Below are 18222 nucleotides of genomic sequence, written 5' to 3' on the forward strand. Positions count from 1 at the left end.
CACTCGGGTGTGGTGCACATTTGTGATCAACCCTTGTGTATGTGATGCACACGGGTGCATTCACATTAGGAGGGATGACGCCTAGCGTCATCCGTTACGCGAGGTATCTAGAAAGATACGCTCGCAATACATATTAAGTGTTATCTATAGAGATGACATTTTAATTGGTAAAATAGGTATTTATATTTAATACGCTTAAATATAAATCAGTCTGAAAACTACTCCTATTTGGTAAGTGCGCGCGAGGAGCCGGATTACCGCTCCCGTGACGACACTTAACCAAAGTACTTAGTGCGTTGGGTGAGGTCGCTAACGCGCCCACCACAACTACCTCACTGCACGCAAGAGAAGCTGTTAAACCGCTTCCTCGCTGCGCTAGAGTGTGTGTCTAAGTAAAGCGTGGCCACCCGTTGACATACCTCGCAAGCACGAATGTACTTGCGCACAAACTGATACTGGCGGGGCCAGTAAATGTCGCGACTTACTGAGGTAAGTCTTCTCACGTCCACGATGCCCACTTGTTGGTGCATCGTGACACTCATACATGATGCGCAAGCGAAATCATTGTGTGTTGGGACGACGACACGTGGAGTGTCGCTGGCAACGGCTGTGTAATACAATAAGCCGTTGCGTGTGGTGTATCAATCGGATGACGATCGATATAATGCCGGTATATCTTTAAAAGATTTATCGGATGGATTCATCAAATGATCCATCAAACATAGAAGTCCTTATCTTCTGTGTAGGCTTTCTTGATGTCATCAAGTAAGGTTGATGACGGAACACCCGTAGTGAGTGTTGCAACAGTGGGATTAATTTCACTGTTGGAGTGCGCTGCTGACTCGAAATCGGGTCGGCGTGATAACGCATCAGCGACGACATTAAGTCGTCCTGATTTATATTCGACGGAGAAATTATACCCCGCGAAGAAGGATAGCTACCTCGCCATTCTTTGCGAGAGGTGTGGGCTATTACGGCCGTGCGTAATGACGCATGGTCCGTATATACGATGAACGGTCTATCTCCGAGGAGGTAGACCCTAAATTTAGCCAATGCATATTTCATGGCAAGGGGTTCCTTGTCATGCACTGGGTAATGCGTTCAGCTGGTTGCAGCTGACGAAATTGGTAACAGACGACGCGCTCCGCGTCATCTGTATCTTATTGCATTAATGCACAGTCGATTGATCAATGCGCAAGCCTTAGGATCTAGACGCTGTAAGACCAAAAGCCTAAAAGCAACATTTTTTTTAATTTTCCCTTGTAGCCATATCTTGTTAATGTGTTAATCTGAGACACAAACATTTTGGTGGTGTGGTGCACAATATCCCTATCAGTCGTAAATTTCTCGTAAAGTCGACTGCTTACGCCGCTTCGATAGGAAGGGAAAGTATACATAGCGTTAGACGGAATGGATCTGTTTGCGCGTGCTCGAAGCATCATTGACCAGCGTGGGTCAGTTATTGAAACGAATGATAGCCACAATGATAAAGAAATGCAGGGTATGCAAGAAGGTCGTGATCAAAAGCAGACTCGCGATGATGTGGACGGCCCACTGGCCAAGGTGCAAGCGTTACTGAAAGAGATGATAGCCAGTGCGTCTTGGGGGGTAAAAGAGCATGAGGGAGAAGAACGGCGGCTGCTAAACGAGCTGCAGAACTGTGTCCTAGACGCAGAAAGTCGCCAGGCGCTCGAGCAACTACCTAAACGCATGTGCGCTTACGAATTCAAACCTGGTGATATTGCGTGGAACTGCAAAGCTTGCCAGGTCAGAATTTTCAGTGTAGCGATCAATTTAATCCTTAGGCGTCATTTAAGAAGAACTGTTTTGTCGTTGTATAAAGGTGGACGAGACATGCGTTATGTGCAACGACTGCTTCATATCGAGCGATCACGAGAATCATGAGGTCTTTTTCTACTACACACATAGCGGAGGCTGCTGTGATTGTGGAGATACTGAAGCCTGGGCATCTGACGGGTTTTGCGCTCGGCATAAGGTAGACTTGATGAAAGTTTGACAAGTCGAAGAGTTCTGATTTGGCTCGTACCTATAGGGGGCACAAAATGCAGATCCACTGAGCTTTCTCCCACCAGATTTGCTGGCTAAATCGCAGGAATGTATTGGAGAAGTGATGAAATTAGTACTGAATTCCATCAGAGAGGCAAGATTTGGCTCAATCATTAATGAAAGTGATCTAGAAGTTGTGCGCGATAAAATGAGAAATGATGCGCCTGATAAACGCTATTCAGTTATCGTGCATTACAACGAGCTGCAGACATCGCAAGAATTCGCGACGGCGCTGAATAAAGCCCATCCTGCAATTGCTGTACGTTATCTTTAGTTATTTGTCTTGTATTATAAGGAAATTGATGATCCAATTGTTTTTGAAAATTTTGGCCAGTATCAAATGTTAAAAATTGTTGGAGAGACGTCGTCGCAGAAACAGAGCATTGTACGTGCAAATGCACCCCGTGATGATGTAGTGGAGCTTGCGGCATCTTTGCACAAGTACGGCATTGTCACTTCAATTGTATCTTGCGATTATAAAGCCAGAATGCCGTTGATCAACTCTTTGCTTCAATGGCTTGCTATGCTTGCAAATCTTTCTGATGGCCTTTGTCGATTAATTTGTGAAAAGGTACGCGTAATCCTTTTTTAATAGACTCACTTTTGCTAATTGCTGCATAATATAACTCAATATGTGTTGCATGTTTGTACAGTTGTTTGCTGTTGGGAGTTTTGAGAACAACGAGAACAGCATGGACGTCGATGCAGCATATGATTATCCAATGCTACGAGCTGTTATCATGGTTGACTCATTTCTTCCGAAAACTGAAAGCGATGCTCTTCACAGCCTGCTGATGGCTCTCTTGGCTGATCCTCTATTTAAGCAAGCGTTTGCGATCTCATTCACGTCGTCATATCGGCAATTATATCGAGAATTCGCAGCCGGAGTAGGCAGCTCAACCTCTACAATACTAGCGTTTAGTGTGCAATTTTTCAACCGAGCCACATTTGTGAAAAAGTTGGTCGCCGAGTACGACCTTTTGGAAGTACTTGTGAGTTCTGTTCTGGAAACCCTGCGTAAGAAACCTAGAACAAATTTTACCGACATCACGCTTTATGAGAGTTGGGGAGGGGTGGCGCACTCGCTGCATCCCGATCATAATCACGAATTTGATATTTGGGACGTATTTGCTATGGGGATCCATCGTTCGCGAGGTTCCACATTGAAAGACGTTAATATGAAAATATTAATTCTGGAAGCTGAGCGCGCAGGTTTCAGTATCAGACACAAGAGGGAAGATTCGCCATTTTTACGCCTACCTCCTGAGACAGAGCTCACAGGGCGTTTTGAGCTAGATGTCGCTTCGCCAGTATTTGTATGCCGCCGCTACATGTCAGGCCTGCTAGATTTACGCTACGTATTACAGATAGATGGAATTTCCGAGGCTTTTGTGTTACAGAAAGAAGGCACTCGATATGCTCGATTTTTGCTTTATTTGGCATACCTTCAAAGTGCATGCTCTGAGGTTAGACGATTCGGAGATCACGTTGAAATGGAGTCGCGTGGATGGGTGGTGACGGTGGAGTTTGTATCAACGACCTCTGACGTGTCTTCTTGGGTCGTTTCAAATGCATTCAAGAGTTCTAAGGGGTTCGAGACAATGCGCTCTCTGAATACGTCGCAGCGTCTAATTGCAAAGCTAGCCAAACCACTTTTTGAGGCGTATTACTTCTGGTTAGCCTCAGCTGGCAAGTATTATCCTCCACCGGACTACCAAGTTGGAGGCACTCTTCAAAATGACCAGATTGAGACGGCGGTATCCTGTCATTTCCCACTTCAGCGTACGCTTTCGCAATTGATTCGTGTTATTAGCGATACTACCGACGGTTTGGAAAATTTGCTGTCATTGGTAAAAAACCGAGTATCAGAGGATAATGAAGTGGTATGGATTCACGATTGTGACAGCACTATTGGCTTTTGGCACCGCGTAAATTTAATTGAGCCCGTTCTTCAAGCCATTGTATGGGACGCTCAAGTGCACTCCGGCTTGTGGATTCGTAATGGTATGTCTGTAATGAATCACAGCATGAATTATGGTGAGCCACCGTTCTGTGCTCGATTCCGTGATCTTGACTTGCTATTGCTGCAGTTTAGCTTCCAGCTCCTGGGCGTGGATTGGATAATGGCATCTATCGTGGAACGTTACGACGTCAAAGAGTGGTATGAAGCAGCTCACAGCTCTGATGCGAAGGAGGCAGAGCTGATGGTGACTGAGTGCTTGACACTGCTATCTCAACTCGCATCAGAGCTCCCACCAAAGGTCAATGAGGACGAGGTAGTGCGTAGTTTAATTCCTTACTTGCGTCGAGAGATCGTTCAGCGCCTGTGTGTCGGGCCATGCGCTCACAGTGACCTCTCCAAGATCACTAACGAGTTTTTTGTGAGTCGTGAGAATTTATTTCCGACGAGCTTTTCTGGTGGTCCGGTTCTAGACCTAATTTTGAAGGAAGTGTGTGTAGACGCTGGAAACATTGCGTCATCTGGAGCTGGGGACTCTTCTGCTTCAAACGGAGGTAAATACCAGTATCGTTTAAAGCCGGAACTATATGCAGAGTATAATCCAACGTTTGCGCACTTGACGCGCAAACAGCACGAATCAGCCCATGAAAACTGGTTTCAAAATCGCCTTCGCTCGTCAAAGAAGCGAGAACAAGAGCAAGCAGACGGTAGTCCACACAACACGCACTCGACTTGGCTTGACTATCCAATGGTGAATATGTTTCTACCGTGTCCGCTCGAATTTCGGCTGTCTCGTATGTCGATACTACATAAGGACGTGCGTAAATTGCTCTACGAGTCATTGTGGCGTGCAACAACCGATGCCCATAGTAGCCTTAGTGTTCTATCCCGGTCTGTACATTTGTTCACTTTACAGCTGTATGTGGTGGAAGATTTTCGGTACTTTCAGACAATCGCTCCTGCCTCGGAGGCGAAATTTTTTGATCGGCAGCTAGCTTCACAGATAGCAGACAGGTTTATTGAGTGGATTCCACAAAATCAACCAAATGTTTTGTCTTCCGTGAAGCCACGGTGCTCGATTTTAAAATTGCTACTGAAGCTGAACCCATGGTCTAGCCACGGCGGGAGCGCAAGCATGACAAAACTAGACGGCGATCAGAAGCACGAAATTGGTCGTGGTATTGACTGGCTTCTACATCGGCTGTCTCGTATAAGTCCTGAATGTCAAAGCGTAGTAGAACAACACCAAGTGACTGAGCAAGAGTCCCGCGACGAAGCTGCGCGCAAGTTGGCTTTGGCACAGAGACGGAAAGAGGCACAAGCGCGTGCGCTGAGGCAGATGCAGCTGCGACAAGTAGCTTTTGCAAATCAAATGAAAACAGTGGTCAATGAAAGTGAAGTTGGAAGTGAAGAAGAATGTGACATTGAAGGAGAACGCGAGAAGCACACTCATCTAAAATCTGAAACTGCAATGGATAATAACGACATTGAAATGAGCACGTGTGATGGCATGAACGACAACGAATTTGCGGTAGAATGCGCGATGTGCCACTCAGGAAATCCGGAAAACAGTTTCATGTGTTATGTCGGCTTTGCTCAGTGCTCACCTGTGCTATCGCGACTGAATGGAGGCGCACATGATCTTTGTTTGAGTACACCCATGGACGAGATGCATGTCGGTGAAGACATCCCCGTGCATGTACGCTTATGTGGCCACTCTGTGCATCACAAATGCTGGGAATCGTATCACACGTCACAGTTTCAGCGTGCAATAACTGGCGGACACCATCGCCACGCGCTTAATGCTGTCGATGTGACTAAAAAGGAATTCTTGTGTCCTTTGTGCAAGTCAATTTCTAATGTGCTCATTCCAACATCAACGGAAAGTCTGCGAAAATTTCTTCCAGGAATGTCACCTCAAATTTCTGATACTGGCCATGTCGAGCGAGCCACGGCGACTTTATCCCAATTAGAAATGTTTAACTGGTTGGAACGTACTGTCGGAAAAGATTCTCGAACGCTGAATTCAAATGGCTTAAGCGGTAGCAGCGAGGATGCAAGTGCATTGCTTCTAGAGCAGAAGCCAGCTCCGACTTTGTCAGGAATTACAGATTTAAGTGGAACTCAGCAGTTGAAACAGTGGCTCGAAGGCGGTCTGGCTTCGCTGTGCATGGCCATTCATAAGGTGGCGTGTGGTGCAATGCAAAAATCCCAGCCAGAGCGCTACATTACATCCGGTTGCAACGCGCTTTTTCATACGTTGCTTTGTTCTTTTCTTGATACACAGAACTCGGATCAGTTGCGGGAGCATCTTTTTCTGGAAGCCATGTGCTTTCTTCCATTAATGCTGAAGTACGTCAATACACGCATCCCTGGTAATGCTTCAGTGGCCCCAAAAGATCTGAATACGAGACTAGCTCACTTGTTGTTCTATGGCGGATCTGATATTCTTTCCGATGGAACTGTGGTCCTTGAGAATGAGCACCCTTCCACGCAAACACAAACACGGAAGCAGAGCCAGTGGGGTAAGGTGCGATGGCCACAGAAACCTTTATTGCTTCAACACTTGGGAAGCGTGTTAATGAAGGGGTTACTCTTAGCAAAGAGCGAGGAGGATGCTGTATTTATTGCTCGGCTCGTGGTGCTTGCACGTCTTGTACAGACGCTTCTGTGGTACGCGGTTACTCGAAAAGAAGACTTCTCAAATGCAATGGCAGACGATTTAGCGATCTCGAAAGAAAACGTGACATTTTTCATGGCTTGCTTCTGTGGCAACCGTGTAAAGTCTGTTGACGCAGAAGTAAATCCTGAGCACGCCGTAAGTCATCAATTGATGCTACTTTTGAACGCACTGTTGCAAAAATGTGATGGTGCATTTCTAGTTCAACCAATTATAGACAATCGTCAACTATTAAACGTCGTTGCGTGCGAGGTCGTTCCTCTTGCCAAAGCAGCAACCTTTATGATACAAACACTGATGAAGCGAGCGACATCGCATCATCGTGCTAGTACAATGACGGCCTCGAAGCCAATATTTATTACGCAAGAAGAAGTTCTTGCTGTTGGCTTTGTGGACTTGAATGCGTTGCAGCTCAGTGATCAAGATGTAGACGGGAACAAAGAGCAAGCTGCACTCACTAAGCTTGTATTTAGGTGGGTACATCGCTTCAAAACTGCATATGAAGAAATGTATGATCCACATGACGTCTTGCAACAATGGCTCACGACTGCCAACGTGGATCGTGACTTAAAGCTGAGTTTATCGTCTGTACTGATTAGGGATCTTCATACAACGCACTCGACTATTTCTGTATTTTCCTCGGGGGCCAATCGCACGAGGTATCTCCGCACACTTCCACGGGCGTATGTAAAGTTTTACTCGGCATTGGCAAAACGCAGATGTCAGGCTTGTCACCAATTCCCTGCGCGTCCTGCTGTGTGTTTACTTTGTGGGATGCTACTGTGCGCCGCAAACACGTGCCCGTCGATCCATCTGGACAAAGGCGGTTATCCTGACGAGGCAAATCCTGGTGCGTGTACCATCCATGCCAAGAAGTGTGGGCGAGGCAGCGGTATGTTTTTGCTGGTGTTAGAAGGTGCAGTTTTACTTGTTTACTGGAAGCTGGCGGCGTACGTGGGCAGTCTCTATGTGGACGAGTACGGCGAAGAGTTTGGCGAACGCAATCGCGAGTTGAGCAAAGGCCGTCCGCTTTATCTTAACGAGGAGAGGCGTGACCGGCTATTACGACTGTGGCTGCGTCATGAAATCCCTAACGAAGTTGTCAAGATCCAAAATACCTCGGAGCGTGTCATTCGTAATAGCCACTACTAACTTACATTTCATTAGCAATACCAACAAAATAGCGCTACCACTTACGTAAAGCTTGTCCTCAATAAAGAAGCACTTCCTCTAAAGTATAGTGCTTGTTCAATTACAATGTCATACCTCACCTACATTTTTAAAAAGCTTGTCCTAAAAATGAATAGTTAATCCTTGTATGTTTATATCCTTTGACGCATTTATTTGAAAAAAATGCACAGGCCAAGACATGCGTGAAATTTGTCGTCACTATTTAAGTGTAAGGCAAATTAAGTTAGAAAGTTCAAACAGCAATAAGTGAAGTCTTCTTGCCAATAAGTAAAAAAACTCGTCTAGAAGTCACGTAACCACGTTCTTCACAAGTTATACTTCAAAAATATTAAGTTGTTGATTTGAAACATTTTCGGTGGCGTTTAACAAAATACATGAGTGACCTGACCGCATAAATTGCCAATGGCACAAAAGTCGCAATATCTTCGTCGCTCGCTTGAAATGGCTTCTTAGGACGCCAATGGAAGGATAGATGATACAAACGCCAATTTTTAAACAACTTCGTGAATTGGTGGTGGAAATAGCTCATGCTGCCAAGCATTTTTTGCTTGTATAATCTTGTAACATGACACCATGAAATGAGCAAAACGGATTTCATGGGTGAATTGGTTTCATGCCTTTCTCAGTTTCGACATGTCTTTTAAGATCAACCGGCAACGCATAAAAAAAAGACAAGGATATACCATTAAAAGCTTAGTTGGCCGATATGACAAGTCATGCGATAATCCGACCTAACTGCAAAATATGTCTTATAGCGAACTTCACTTTACACTGCGCTTCAGTGGTAACTGCAATTCAGTTCATCAGTCCTTTGGAGTCCAAACTTTAGCTATGTACCAAAATTGCACATTAAATCTCGTATCGGCATTATCAGCCAAGTTTCACATACATCATAACAATCCACCGCGATAATGATAGGGCGATTTGAGCATTTCCGCCAGTCCCGCGGACTATTCTTAAATAAGTAATAATGCTCTTAAGTAAGCTTTTCTCTCACAGTATCTCCATCAATCGACTCCCAGCCGAGCAGATATTACGAAACAGCACAATTTTGCGACGCGTTCATCCAGATAGTCAAGTTTTGTCTCCATTTCACGCTCAAACTTTGCAAGAAGGGCATTCAGCTGTTGCACTGTATTTAATGTATACTGCAATGAAGCTATCGAATTGCCCATACTGTGTGCATAACCGTGAATTCCGCTGTGCACGAACAAATTGATATCCACTGAAGGAGAAATTGAAGCAGTTAAGATAGCCGCATTGATGGGATGGGTAACGGATGATGAGTCGTAATAGCTTTCCGTGTCCATACCGGAAGTCACTGTTGTCATTTCTGGTGTAGAATTAATCAAAGACGTAGCACTTATATTTCCTGGTCGCGTCATCTCCATGGCAGGAGTAAACTTTTCTGGTAGCTGCTGAATTTCTTCCTTCGTCAATGATCTGATACCGTGTGCTTTTCGAAATTGTCTGAGCCAATTGGAGGCTGCCTTGAGCGTTATGTGCGCATCGTCTGGCGAATATTGCATGAAAATGTCTGTCGTTTTGGCGGCTAAAGACTCCGCCGTTACATCACGGCCCAATTTACGCTGTCGAATTAGCCATCGGTAGAGCTCCTGTTCTACTCCCGGATGGTACTCGGATGTGGTTTTAAGCGTCTTACGCTTTAACGTCGACATATGCTTAGCATCAGTGCAAAAAGCAACGATGCGATCTTTATTCTTTTTAATGTCCGACACTTGCTGACGGCTAATGCCGAAGATGCGAGCGATGGCCATTGGCTGCTCGCCACCCTCTAGACGCTGTAGAACTTGTTGCTTATCATGAATGGAGAGCACCACGCGCTTTCGTTTTATAAGAGTTGATCCGGAGGAGTACGACGGAAGCGTTGGTAACTTTGTAATGCCCAACGCAAGTTCGCCGGCGGTAGTATTTGATGGGGCAGGACCCTTTAAGTCGGAGTATTTCATGGGTTATAACAAATCGGTTGTGCGTTCAGAAGTGCAGTAATAACGACTGGTGTGGCACACGCTATGTGCATTTGTAAAAGTCGCCGTGATGAAAACGCAGTGGAGCGCCTGCAATAGTTAGTGGCTTCGACTATTAGCTGTGTATATCAAGCTTTAACACTAATATGGATATAGTCTCGCAAGACGTGCTTTTACTCGAGAAGACGCGCAAGGCCAAGGATGAAGCAATTCGAAGTTTAAACAATGGTAGGAATAGCTGTGACAGTAGTCCTTGTTTTAGAACAGATGACGCCACTTATTCGCTTGGATGCAGCGCTGCTAGATGAGATACTTATGCGGCTGCGACGCAAAGCGCAAAGGCTTCATGAAGACAAGTGGATGTACGAAGACGTTCAGATATGATAGACGCTTCCGCTACTACCATTATAAACAAGAACTGTTTTGACGATAAGATTTATATGCTGACTCTGTACTTAACAAGACGAAATCGTGGTCGACACGTATACTCCGTCGCCAACATAGTCTTCAGCGAACTGGTCTCTACCTTTTCCAGCTACCAAGTGGCTAGTGCATCGTCTGTTCCCGTGTGCCTGCAGGGCGTCTTTCTAGTTATTGAGCAAGCAGCTTAAGTGTACTTTTTCATCTCCTCAAACAACGTAACACCCAGTCGAGCAGGCGACCGCGTAATAGTGACGCCGGCGGCCTCGAGTGCGGCAAACTTACCCGCAGCTGTGCCCATGCCGCCAGATACAATAGCACCTGCGTGGCCCATACGACGCCCAGGGGGGGCAGTTGTGCCGGCAATAAAGCTGACTACGGGCTTTTTAGGATCACCATGGGCCATAAGCCATTCGGCGGCTTCTTCCTCAGCAGATCCGCCGATTTCACCCACCATAATAATGCCGTCAGTCTCTGGGTCATTTGTGAAGCGCTCAAGGCAGTCAATGAAGTTAGTGCCGTTGAACGGGTCACCCCCAATGCCTATAACGGTGGACTGACCGAGACCTAGAGCAGTGGTCTGTGCCACAGCCTCGTACGTCAGGGTGCCCGAACGCGACACAATTCCGATCCTACCCTTTTGGTGAATATATCCGGGCATGATGCCCATTTTGCACTCACCGGGCTTAATAATTCCAGGGCAATTGGGACCAATTAGACGCGTAGTGCTTTGATTGCGCAGGTGCCACTTGACCTTGACCATGTCCTGCTGCGGGATGCCTTCTGTGATTGCAACAACTAGAGGTATCTCAGCCTCAATAGCCTCAATTATCGATGCGGCACAGAACGGCGGTGGCACGTATATGATAGAAGCATCAGCACCTGTCTCATTCTTGGCCTCGGCAACCGTGTTAAATACCGGTAGACCCAGATGCGTAGAGCCGCCCTTTTTGGGGGTCACGCCACCAACCATATTGGTACCGTAATCGATGGCCTGCTGCGAATGGAATGTACCCTGCAGTTGGAGTAAAGGCCACGTAAGAGACTTCTTGATATCTTGCATACATTACTAATGATACCTGCTTGCCCGTGAAACCTTGGCAGATGACCTTGGTGTCCTTGTTGATCCAAACTTTAGCAGATGCAGACATTCTACGCGTGACCAGCGCAACAGCGCTTGATTTCTTTACGGGCGTGGTTGCGAACATTTAGACCTGGAGATATCGCGATTGAAAGAAGTGAGGGGACTTCACTCTCCACCCGACGTTCTGCTAAGTGCGAATGTGACGTCTTTGGCCGTTTTCTGTCACTAAGAATGCTTGCTAATTGTCTCGTGCAAAAATTTATGACGCCCAAATTTAATACATCGTATTGACGGACGTAGAATATTTACCTAATATAACTTGTATATGAACTTCATTGAAGCTGGATCTTCACGACACTCACTTCTCGGGCTCACATGCCAATAAAGGTTCTCTTGGCTCGAAGCCACCGGATGCATGGACATATATATTGAAATTAACAAGGGAATTGCTGCGGGCACACCTCTAAAATTAAAATTTTGTCCCTAATTTTTATTAAAAGCGAAAGTATTTCTTAAAGATATTCATTTGAATCGACAAGGCCAAGCGTGAAAAAAACCTCTTTTCACCCGAGTATTAAGTAAAAGTGACTTTTGCTTAGTCGACACGATTCGTTAGACTCGCTGCAAATTCGTCGCAAACCCCTTTAAAAAGCATATTTGACTCGTTAATAGATTGCTAGGCAGTTCGAAAGCCTTTTGAACGTTCTGTCAAGAAACAAAGTCGGAGTTCTTGCAGCTTTTTCTTAGTACAGGCTCTGACTACGTTTTACCGGTGAGCTTTTAAAATCTCTGGAGACTTTTTTTGCCTTTACGCTTTCGTTCAAGTGTTCACAGACACCAGGATCGTTTACTGGGTCTTTGGAAGCGTGAGAATTCAAATTTTGAATGTCAGCATAAATCATAGAGAAATAGAAGGAGGCTAGCGACGAGAAGAGGTACTTTATGTCACGTACAGGTGAGCCCAAAAATCGTTCAGATCGCGCTGCACGAAATTGGCGCGCGTGGGATCCTTGAAGCTACCGCCCTCTCATTTTGCGATCACAGTTGTTATGATATTACAATAAATTACCTTCTTGTTTTTCTGGGAGATTTATACCTGTAGACAAAATTCCACGTAAGAGGTGGTGTGTCCGTAGCAACAAAAATGGTCTCCGGTATGGTTAACTGTTAATGAACGTACATTAATAAATCTGCGTTATTCATCGCTATCGCACATAAAGCCTATAAATGAAAGAAAGAAACTTCGAAGTTCGGTCTTATAATATTTAGTGCCTTTAAACAGGATACAAAGCTACTGACGCAACATGATCAACACATACAGAACAATGTAAGTACAATGCGAGTATATCGCTGCTACACTATGTTTTACGCGCTATGCGTTTCTTCGTAAGTAGACAAGCGCAATCTGTACCATTTTACTCAATTGTAAAGCCGGTTACTTCCATCTGGATCACAAGTGATAATGCAATGCGCATATCCTTTTCAGTACCGTATCGAGGCAAGTCAATGCTGCAGTAGACACAACAATATATTGAGTTACCACACTAGCAACTGTATCGACCAAAAAAACGTACCGATTAAAGCATGTGTGTGCTCGCGGGTACAAACACTCATTAGCGCTGACGCATTGTATCGCGAATGGACAAATGCGGCCATCATTCATTGTTAGCGCCTTAAAGCCTTGCACAGGTACTCGAGCTGAACCAGTTGTGAATTGCAGCAATCGAGCCTTCTGCTCATTCGAAAATCCATGCACGCAATTCCAGAACCAAGCAATAGCTCGCTCGTCGCGATCTCCCACATATATTGTGTGAGTTTTCCAATCTTGCACATCGATGTCAGGAATACCACAAATTAACAGCTCCAACTCCTGGTGGTCAAAGACAGACAGAAGTTCCACCGGAATGATTGAAAAAAGTCCTTGCATCACTGAACCTAGCTGCTGAGAGATGCTAGTAGCAACGATCCACTTAAAACGCATGCTAATGTACTCCATCTTGTTTTCATCAGTAACGGCTATGTCAGACCCGTTTGGTACCAACTCCACCACTTTCATTTTATCAGGCATATGATCCACATTTACACTACACAACATACATGAAGATTGTTAACAAAAATATAGTCAAACCTCATAAAAATTGACTTACGTAAAGTCCAGGGCCAATGATTCAACGCCCGTGTTCTCTCGCAACCACTTTAAATTCTTGTACAAGTCGTTATCCACAAATTCAAGATCGGAAAATGTAATGGGGATACCGAGAATATGCTTACAGATCGGAATTGCTAAGTGCGCGTCAATGAGAATCCCTTCAAAAAGCGCTCTACCGATATACCTGCCAATAGCTTGATAGTACTACAACCGACAGCAAACAAAAACAAAACGAATAAGTCAACGGCAAAAATTGAAGCATAAGCTTAAACATACCATAAGGTGGTCGACACTTGCTTCAGCGGATGCAGGATTGATCATCAAACCATCTCCATTCCCAATCCTATAAAATAGCCCTGTTGCATCGTCAAAGACTTCCTTTGTCATCAAAGTAAACCACTCGCGCACCAATCCACCGGCATCCACTCCCGGTTCATTGGCAAACTTGATACGAAGCGACTGGTGCAGCTGATCTGGTGTTGCCCACAATAATTGTTCGCATGAATTGTGCAGCAAATTATCCCGTTCGATCTCAAGCAATAAGTGTCCGTAGTCCCATGGAACCTCCATTGCCGCTGTGTGCTGTACAAACCACGCATGTTTTTGCTGAAATGGAAGTGATCCGACCTGTTCTAACTCATCCTGCGAGAATATGGAGCTTTCGGTGCAACGTGTCGCCCGAGCTCCTTCTGCTGTTTCAAGAGACAGCCGACCAGTCGGGTTCTTCGGTGACACCACAATTCTAGCGACCACTCCCACCGAATTTGCGCTTCCGTTCGAAAGAATTGAGTCACGCAAAGATGTTGATGATTGACTGCGCAAAGTCTCAAGATTGCGCAGACTTTTCAGCGCCTTGCGGTCCATATAATTTTTTTTTCGTACCCAAATCAGCTGGCCATCGTGGTTGCGTTCACGTGACCATTCATGCCGACGCCGGGCTGATTGCTGTCGAAGATTAAGCACGCTAAGCTTTCGTTTAAAAAGATCCCGGTTCATCTTAGACGACGCGTTGGTTTTCAATGGATTCGCTTTAATCATTGAGCTGCTGCGAGTAAATGGATTATCCTTTTCCTCCATATACAGCAGGTATTTGGTACTGGAGGGTGCAGAGGAGGACGCTACGTTGCTGTGTTCGCTAGCAGACTCATCAGCTGTTTTAATTGACTTCTCAATCAATTGAAAGGAGCGGTCTGTCCCACAGAGCATGCATGTATTATGCGCATCGTAGCTCTTAAAAGAGCAGACGTCACACTCCCATAAGTTATTCATCTCTTGGTCACTAGCAATCACATCTTGTCGTAGCATAGTCTCAGGTAGCGCCTGGTGACGCAGGAAATTGGCTTCTATCTTGTGTTTGAAGAAAATGTTGTAAATGAGGCAGGTAACCATCATGGCGCCGATCACGAAGTAAAAGATGAAATTATAGCTATCTGAAGCTTGCGACAGGCGGCGCATGTGGTGATTCACCACACGCATTCCGTCCAATTTTCGAGATGCACTGACACCGATGCAAAGCAGCATGACAAATGCTGTCTTGATCCTTGGATTGAATGCTCTTGCGCAATCTTGCCACCAAAATGCGCACATAAGTGACTGGGCTTAAGGACGTCTTAAGCGCTTAACAACGTCCACTAGACCACTAATGAGATACGTTCTCAAAAGACGCGAAAGGCAGTGGAGGCTGCAGCTCGCGGTGTTGTTCTGCCCTTAGGAGCCGGTTTTTCGACCTGCACTGTACCGGAAAAATAGAAATGTTGCTGCAACACGAAGTTGCTTGAATCATGGGCGTTGGTAATCAGTCCATTATAATTAAAATTAATGAATTTATGGTTTCTGATCGGCTCAGCAACATGATTGGTAGCTTTCTCCCATTTCATTGTGGCCGTTACGTGACGTCTCAATAATTGCTACGAGCATGAATGGTAGGATCAATTCGGTGGCTGCGCTAGCTACAAAAGCCGTTCAAGTACTAGCACCCAATAACGTGCAGCTTAGCGAGCACGAATTTCAACGGTAAGCTAAACAGAATTGGAAATAAGGTTGGATAGTAGGCTGATGCCTTCGGTAATGTCAGATCTCCCAAGGAGGAGCAGGATGCTGCGCGAGAAGCAGCCAAGCTTGTAAAGCCAGGTAATAGTTATAATTTAGTCGATGTGTGAAAACTGAAGAGAAATATGGAAAGGCGACTTAATTTTTATCAGCACGAATGGCCTGGTCTACTCGATGGGAAGATTTCTTACAGATAACGCGTATGACCATGTGGTTAGCTGAACCTTTGATTAATTTTGGTGAGGTACGCTAGCTAATGCAAGAGGTGGGTGGCTGCAACACAGGTTATTGTGCTGGATAAACATACTGTTCTGCACGTGGGGATACCATCTGTCAAGTTATTGCCGTTAGTGCGGCTACTTCTGCCTCAACGTCAGCCTATGGTGGGTTAAAATGTTACATAATTCGAGCTTGAGAGCTGAGATGTTGAATTTTGCTGTGTAGGTGCTTCGTGTTCCAATGTCGGAGCCGGAACTGCAACTATTTCTTCGCAGTGCCAGGCAACTGATCGGATGCAAATACGATATCGCGAGGTGGATGATACAGTTCAAGCTGAAACTATATTAGTGTTAGCGTTTGACAGTGTCGCATGACTGCTCAGGGCTTCCCAATTAATGCTGCGGCTGGTCTTAAATCGCATAACGGGATCGAAACCGTTACCACGACTGCACATTGACGTAAAAAGCAACGCTTGGATTTGCAGCGATTCTATTTTGTGCGTATTAGCTTGATTATAAATTTCGTAGTTGAGTGCTTTGGAATTGATAACATTGGAAAAGTGTCTTGCTGGCAGGCTGCTGCAGTAGGTTTCGGAAAGTTTTGATTAAGGCACGACAAGAGGCTAATTTAGGTAAGTTGTCTCTTTTTAGGAATTAATGTTGCTTAGACTATATTAATGAAATTGCTATAGACATCTTCACGCATGGCAGCGCGTCTATGACCGATTTCCAACGAATTCGCCGCCTTCAGCCAGACATTATGTCTCGGGTCTCGCTGCCGATGGTGAACTACTCGCTCACGCCCTCTTGGCGTATTCACATTCCGAAATTATTGCAATTTGTGCAAAGTGCACAGAACGGAACACTAAGGGGGCAATTGCTTGCACCCGAGATCTTCTCAAGGGCGCACGACTTGTCAGCCAGCATTTCCCTGAAGTCGTGGTCTACAAAGCGTAAAATTTTAGTATTAGGGTACGTGATACTGTTAGTGGTGTTGCTCCGACGAGGGTTGGCGGTTAAGCGAGTGCTACTGCGGGCTGCGGAACTACTCATCTTGCGTTTTATCGCAAATCAGGTCATGTTGCATTTAAAATTGACTCCCGCATTCGGCATTGCTAAACTATAGACCTCCGTTATCAGTGTCAATAAAAAGCACCTTTTATACTAAAATTGCGAGATAATGCTTGTGGGAACTGACGCTGTAGAGGTGGCTAGTTCGATCTCGGCGGGTGGTCTTTGCCTGCTAGTGATCGACCAGCAGATTGACTTTCATCCTGGAGGCTCACTTGCCATTCCTACGGCGGAGGCGGATGCTATACGCATTGCGTCATTCATACGTCAGCACTCGACTCAGCTTCAGCAGCTCGTTTTTACACTAGACTCGCATCAGCGGTATCACATCGCGCACGGGATTTTCTGGATGGACGCAGAAGGCAATTCGCCAAAACCATTTACGCTTATTTCATCCGCCGAAATCGTTGCGGGAGTGTGGAGGCCGCGAGATCCCACGCTTGAAAAATATGTGGCGACATACTCAAAGGCGCTCGAGGCGAGCGGCAAGTTCACACTTTGCATTTGGCCTGAGCACTGCATTATTGGCTCGCGTGGACATAATATAGTTTCAGATGTGCTCGCAGCGGCGATGGAGTGGACTAAAATCTCTTTAAAACCCGTGCAATATGTCACAAAGGGCAGCAACTCATTTACCGAGCACTATTCGGCGCTCAAGGCCGAATTTGAGCTGCCTAGTGATCCTTCAACAAGGTATGCTCGACAAAATCTTATCGTTTTCACCATTAAGAACGACATTTGTTGTTGTTGCATTTGTTGTTGACGTGATTACAGCTTAAATCAGGATTTGATAGACACGCTCAAACTTGCTGACAAGGTACTTATATGCGGTGAAGCTGTCTCGCACTGCGTAAACTATACAGTCCGCGATTTGTTGGCTGCGTGGCCCAACGAGCGTCGTAACGACTTAGTAATCTTGACAGACTGCATGTCTCCCGTACCGGGCTATGAAAAGGATGGCGAGGTGACGAATAATTTATTGAATGGATACTGCTTTGTTCTTACTTAATTGTTTAACAGAAATTTCTGCAAGATATGGCCGCTAAGGGATTAACGCTCGTTTCGTCTGAAAAATTTACAGTCTAAAAAAGTTTCATTGCCCGAATTCAGTAGGAAATCGATACCCGCGCCATTGTGGTATCATGTGTGCAGGTGGCATGTGCGATTTGACCACTTCCGTATCAATATCGCAATTAACCGTTGTCGTGAGTGAAAAAAATGAATTGATGAAAAAAAGCTCTTGCTAAGAAAAATTTATAAGCGCGCTTAGAAGCGACGATTTTGAATATCCTTAGACTTAATATTTTAATGAACTTACCCATTTTAAATGCTAAGCGCGCTTAAA

At 45.3% G+C, this 18222-nt stretch overlaps 6 protein-coding genes across 6 annotated transcripts; 3 read left to right on the plus strand and 3 right to left on the minus strand.

The window, feature by feature from the left end:
* Nucleotides 1-1405: 1405 nt before the first annotated feature.
* On the plus strand, nucleotides 1406-7859 carry CCR75_004506 (uncharacterized protein; the record flags this gene model as incomplete). The annotated part of the gene is made up of 5 exons (XM_067962592.1): nucleotides 1406-1767; nucleotides 1844-1996; nucleotides 2054-2326; nucleotides 2363-2638; nucleotides 2721-7859. Exons 1-5 carry the CDS (start codon nucleotides 1411-1413, stop codon nucleotides 7857-7859), a joined length of 6198 nt encoding a protein of 2065 aa, XP_067817815.1. The 5' UTR covers nucleotides 1406-1410.
* Nucleotides 7860-8905: 1046 nt separating this feature from the next.
* Nucleotides 8906-9868, minus strand: CCR75_004507 (uncharacterized protein; the record flags this gene model as incomplete). Its single annotated transcript, XM_067962593.1, has 1 exon — nucleotides 8906-9868. The coding sequence occupies one exon, from the start codon at nucleotides 9866-9868 to the stop codon at nucleotides 8906-8908; it is 963 nt and encodes a 320-aa protein (XP_067817816.1).
* A 164-nt stretch (nucleotides 9869-10032) lies between these two features.
* Nucleotides 10033-10270, plus strand: CCR75_004508 (uncharacterized protein; the record flags this gene model as incomplete). The annotated part of the gene is made up of 2 exons (XM_067962594.1): nucleotides 10033-10114; nucleotides 10149-10270. The coding sequence occupies 2 exons, from the start codon at nucleotides 10033-10035 to the stop codon at nucleotides 10268-10270; spliced, it is 204 nt and encodes a 67-aa protein (XP_067817813.1).
* A 223-nt stretch (nucleotides 10271-10493) lies between these two features.
* On the minus strand, nucleotides 10494-11514 carry CCR75_004509 (uncharacterized protein; the record flags this gene model as incomplete). Its single annotated transcript, XM_067962595.1, has 2 exons — nucleotides 10494-11321; nucleotides 11386-11514. 2 exons carry the CDS (start codon nucleotides 11512-11514, stop codon nucleotides 10494-10496), a joined length of 957 nt encoding a protein of 318 aa, XP_067817814.1.
* Nucleotides 11515-12648: 1134 nt separating this feature from the next.
* Nucleotides 12649-15263, minus strand: CCR75_004510 (uncharacterized protein). The gene is made up of 5 exons (XM_067962596.1): nucleotides 13816-15263; nucleotides 13538-13743; nucleotides 12965-13474; nucleotides 12802-12899; nucleotides 12649-12681 (listed from the first exon to the last, which is right to left on the minus strand). The coding sequence occupies exons 1-4, from the start codon at nucleotides 15124-15126 to the stop codon at nucleotides 12806-12808; spliced, it is 2121 nt and encodes a 706-aa protein (XP_067817831.1). The 5' UTR covers nucleotides 15127-15263; the 3' UTR covers nucleotides 12649-12681; nucleotides 12802-12805.
* A 191-nt stretch (nucleotides 15264-15454) lies between these two features.
* Nucleotides 15455-18211, plus strand: CCR75_004511 (uncharacterized protein; the record flags this gene model as incomplete). The annotated part of the gene is made up of 9 exons (XM_067962597.1): nucleotides 15455-15552; nucleotides 15614-15801; nucleotides 15873-15971; nucleotides 16033-16121; nucleotides 16190-16303; nucleotides 16368-16438; nucleotides 16499-17570; nucleotides 17652-17841; nucleotides 17898-18211. 2 exons carry the CDS (start codon nucleotides 15455-15457, stop codon nucleotides 15696-15698), a joined length of 183 nt encoding a protein of 60 aa, XP_067817830.1. The 3' UTR covers nucleotides 15699-15801; nucleotides 15873-15971; nucleotides 16033-16121; nucleotides 16190-16303; nucleotides 16368-16438; nucleotides 16499-17570; nucleotides 17652-17841; nucleotides 17898-18211.
* Nucleotides 18212-18222: the final 11 nt, after the last annotated feature.

This window comes from Bremia lactucae, linkage group LG11 (genome assembly GCF_004359215.1).
Source record: "Bremia lactucae strain SF5 linkage group LG11, whole genome shotgun sequence".
NCBI classification, from domain to species: Eukaryota; Oomycota; class Peronosporomycetes; order Peronosporales; family Peronosporaceae; genus Bremia; species Bremia lactucae.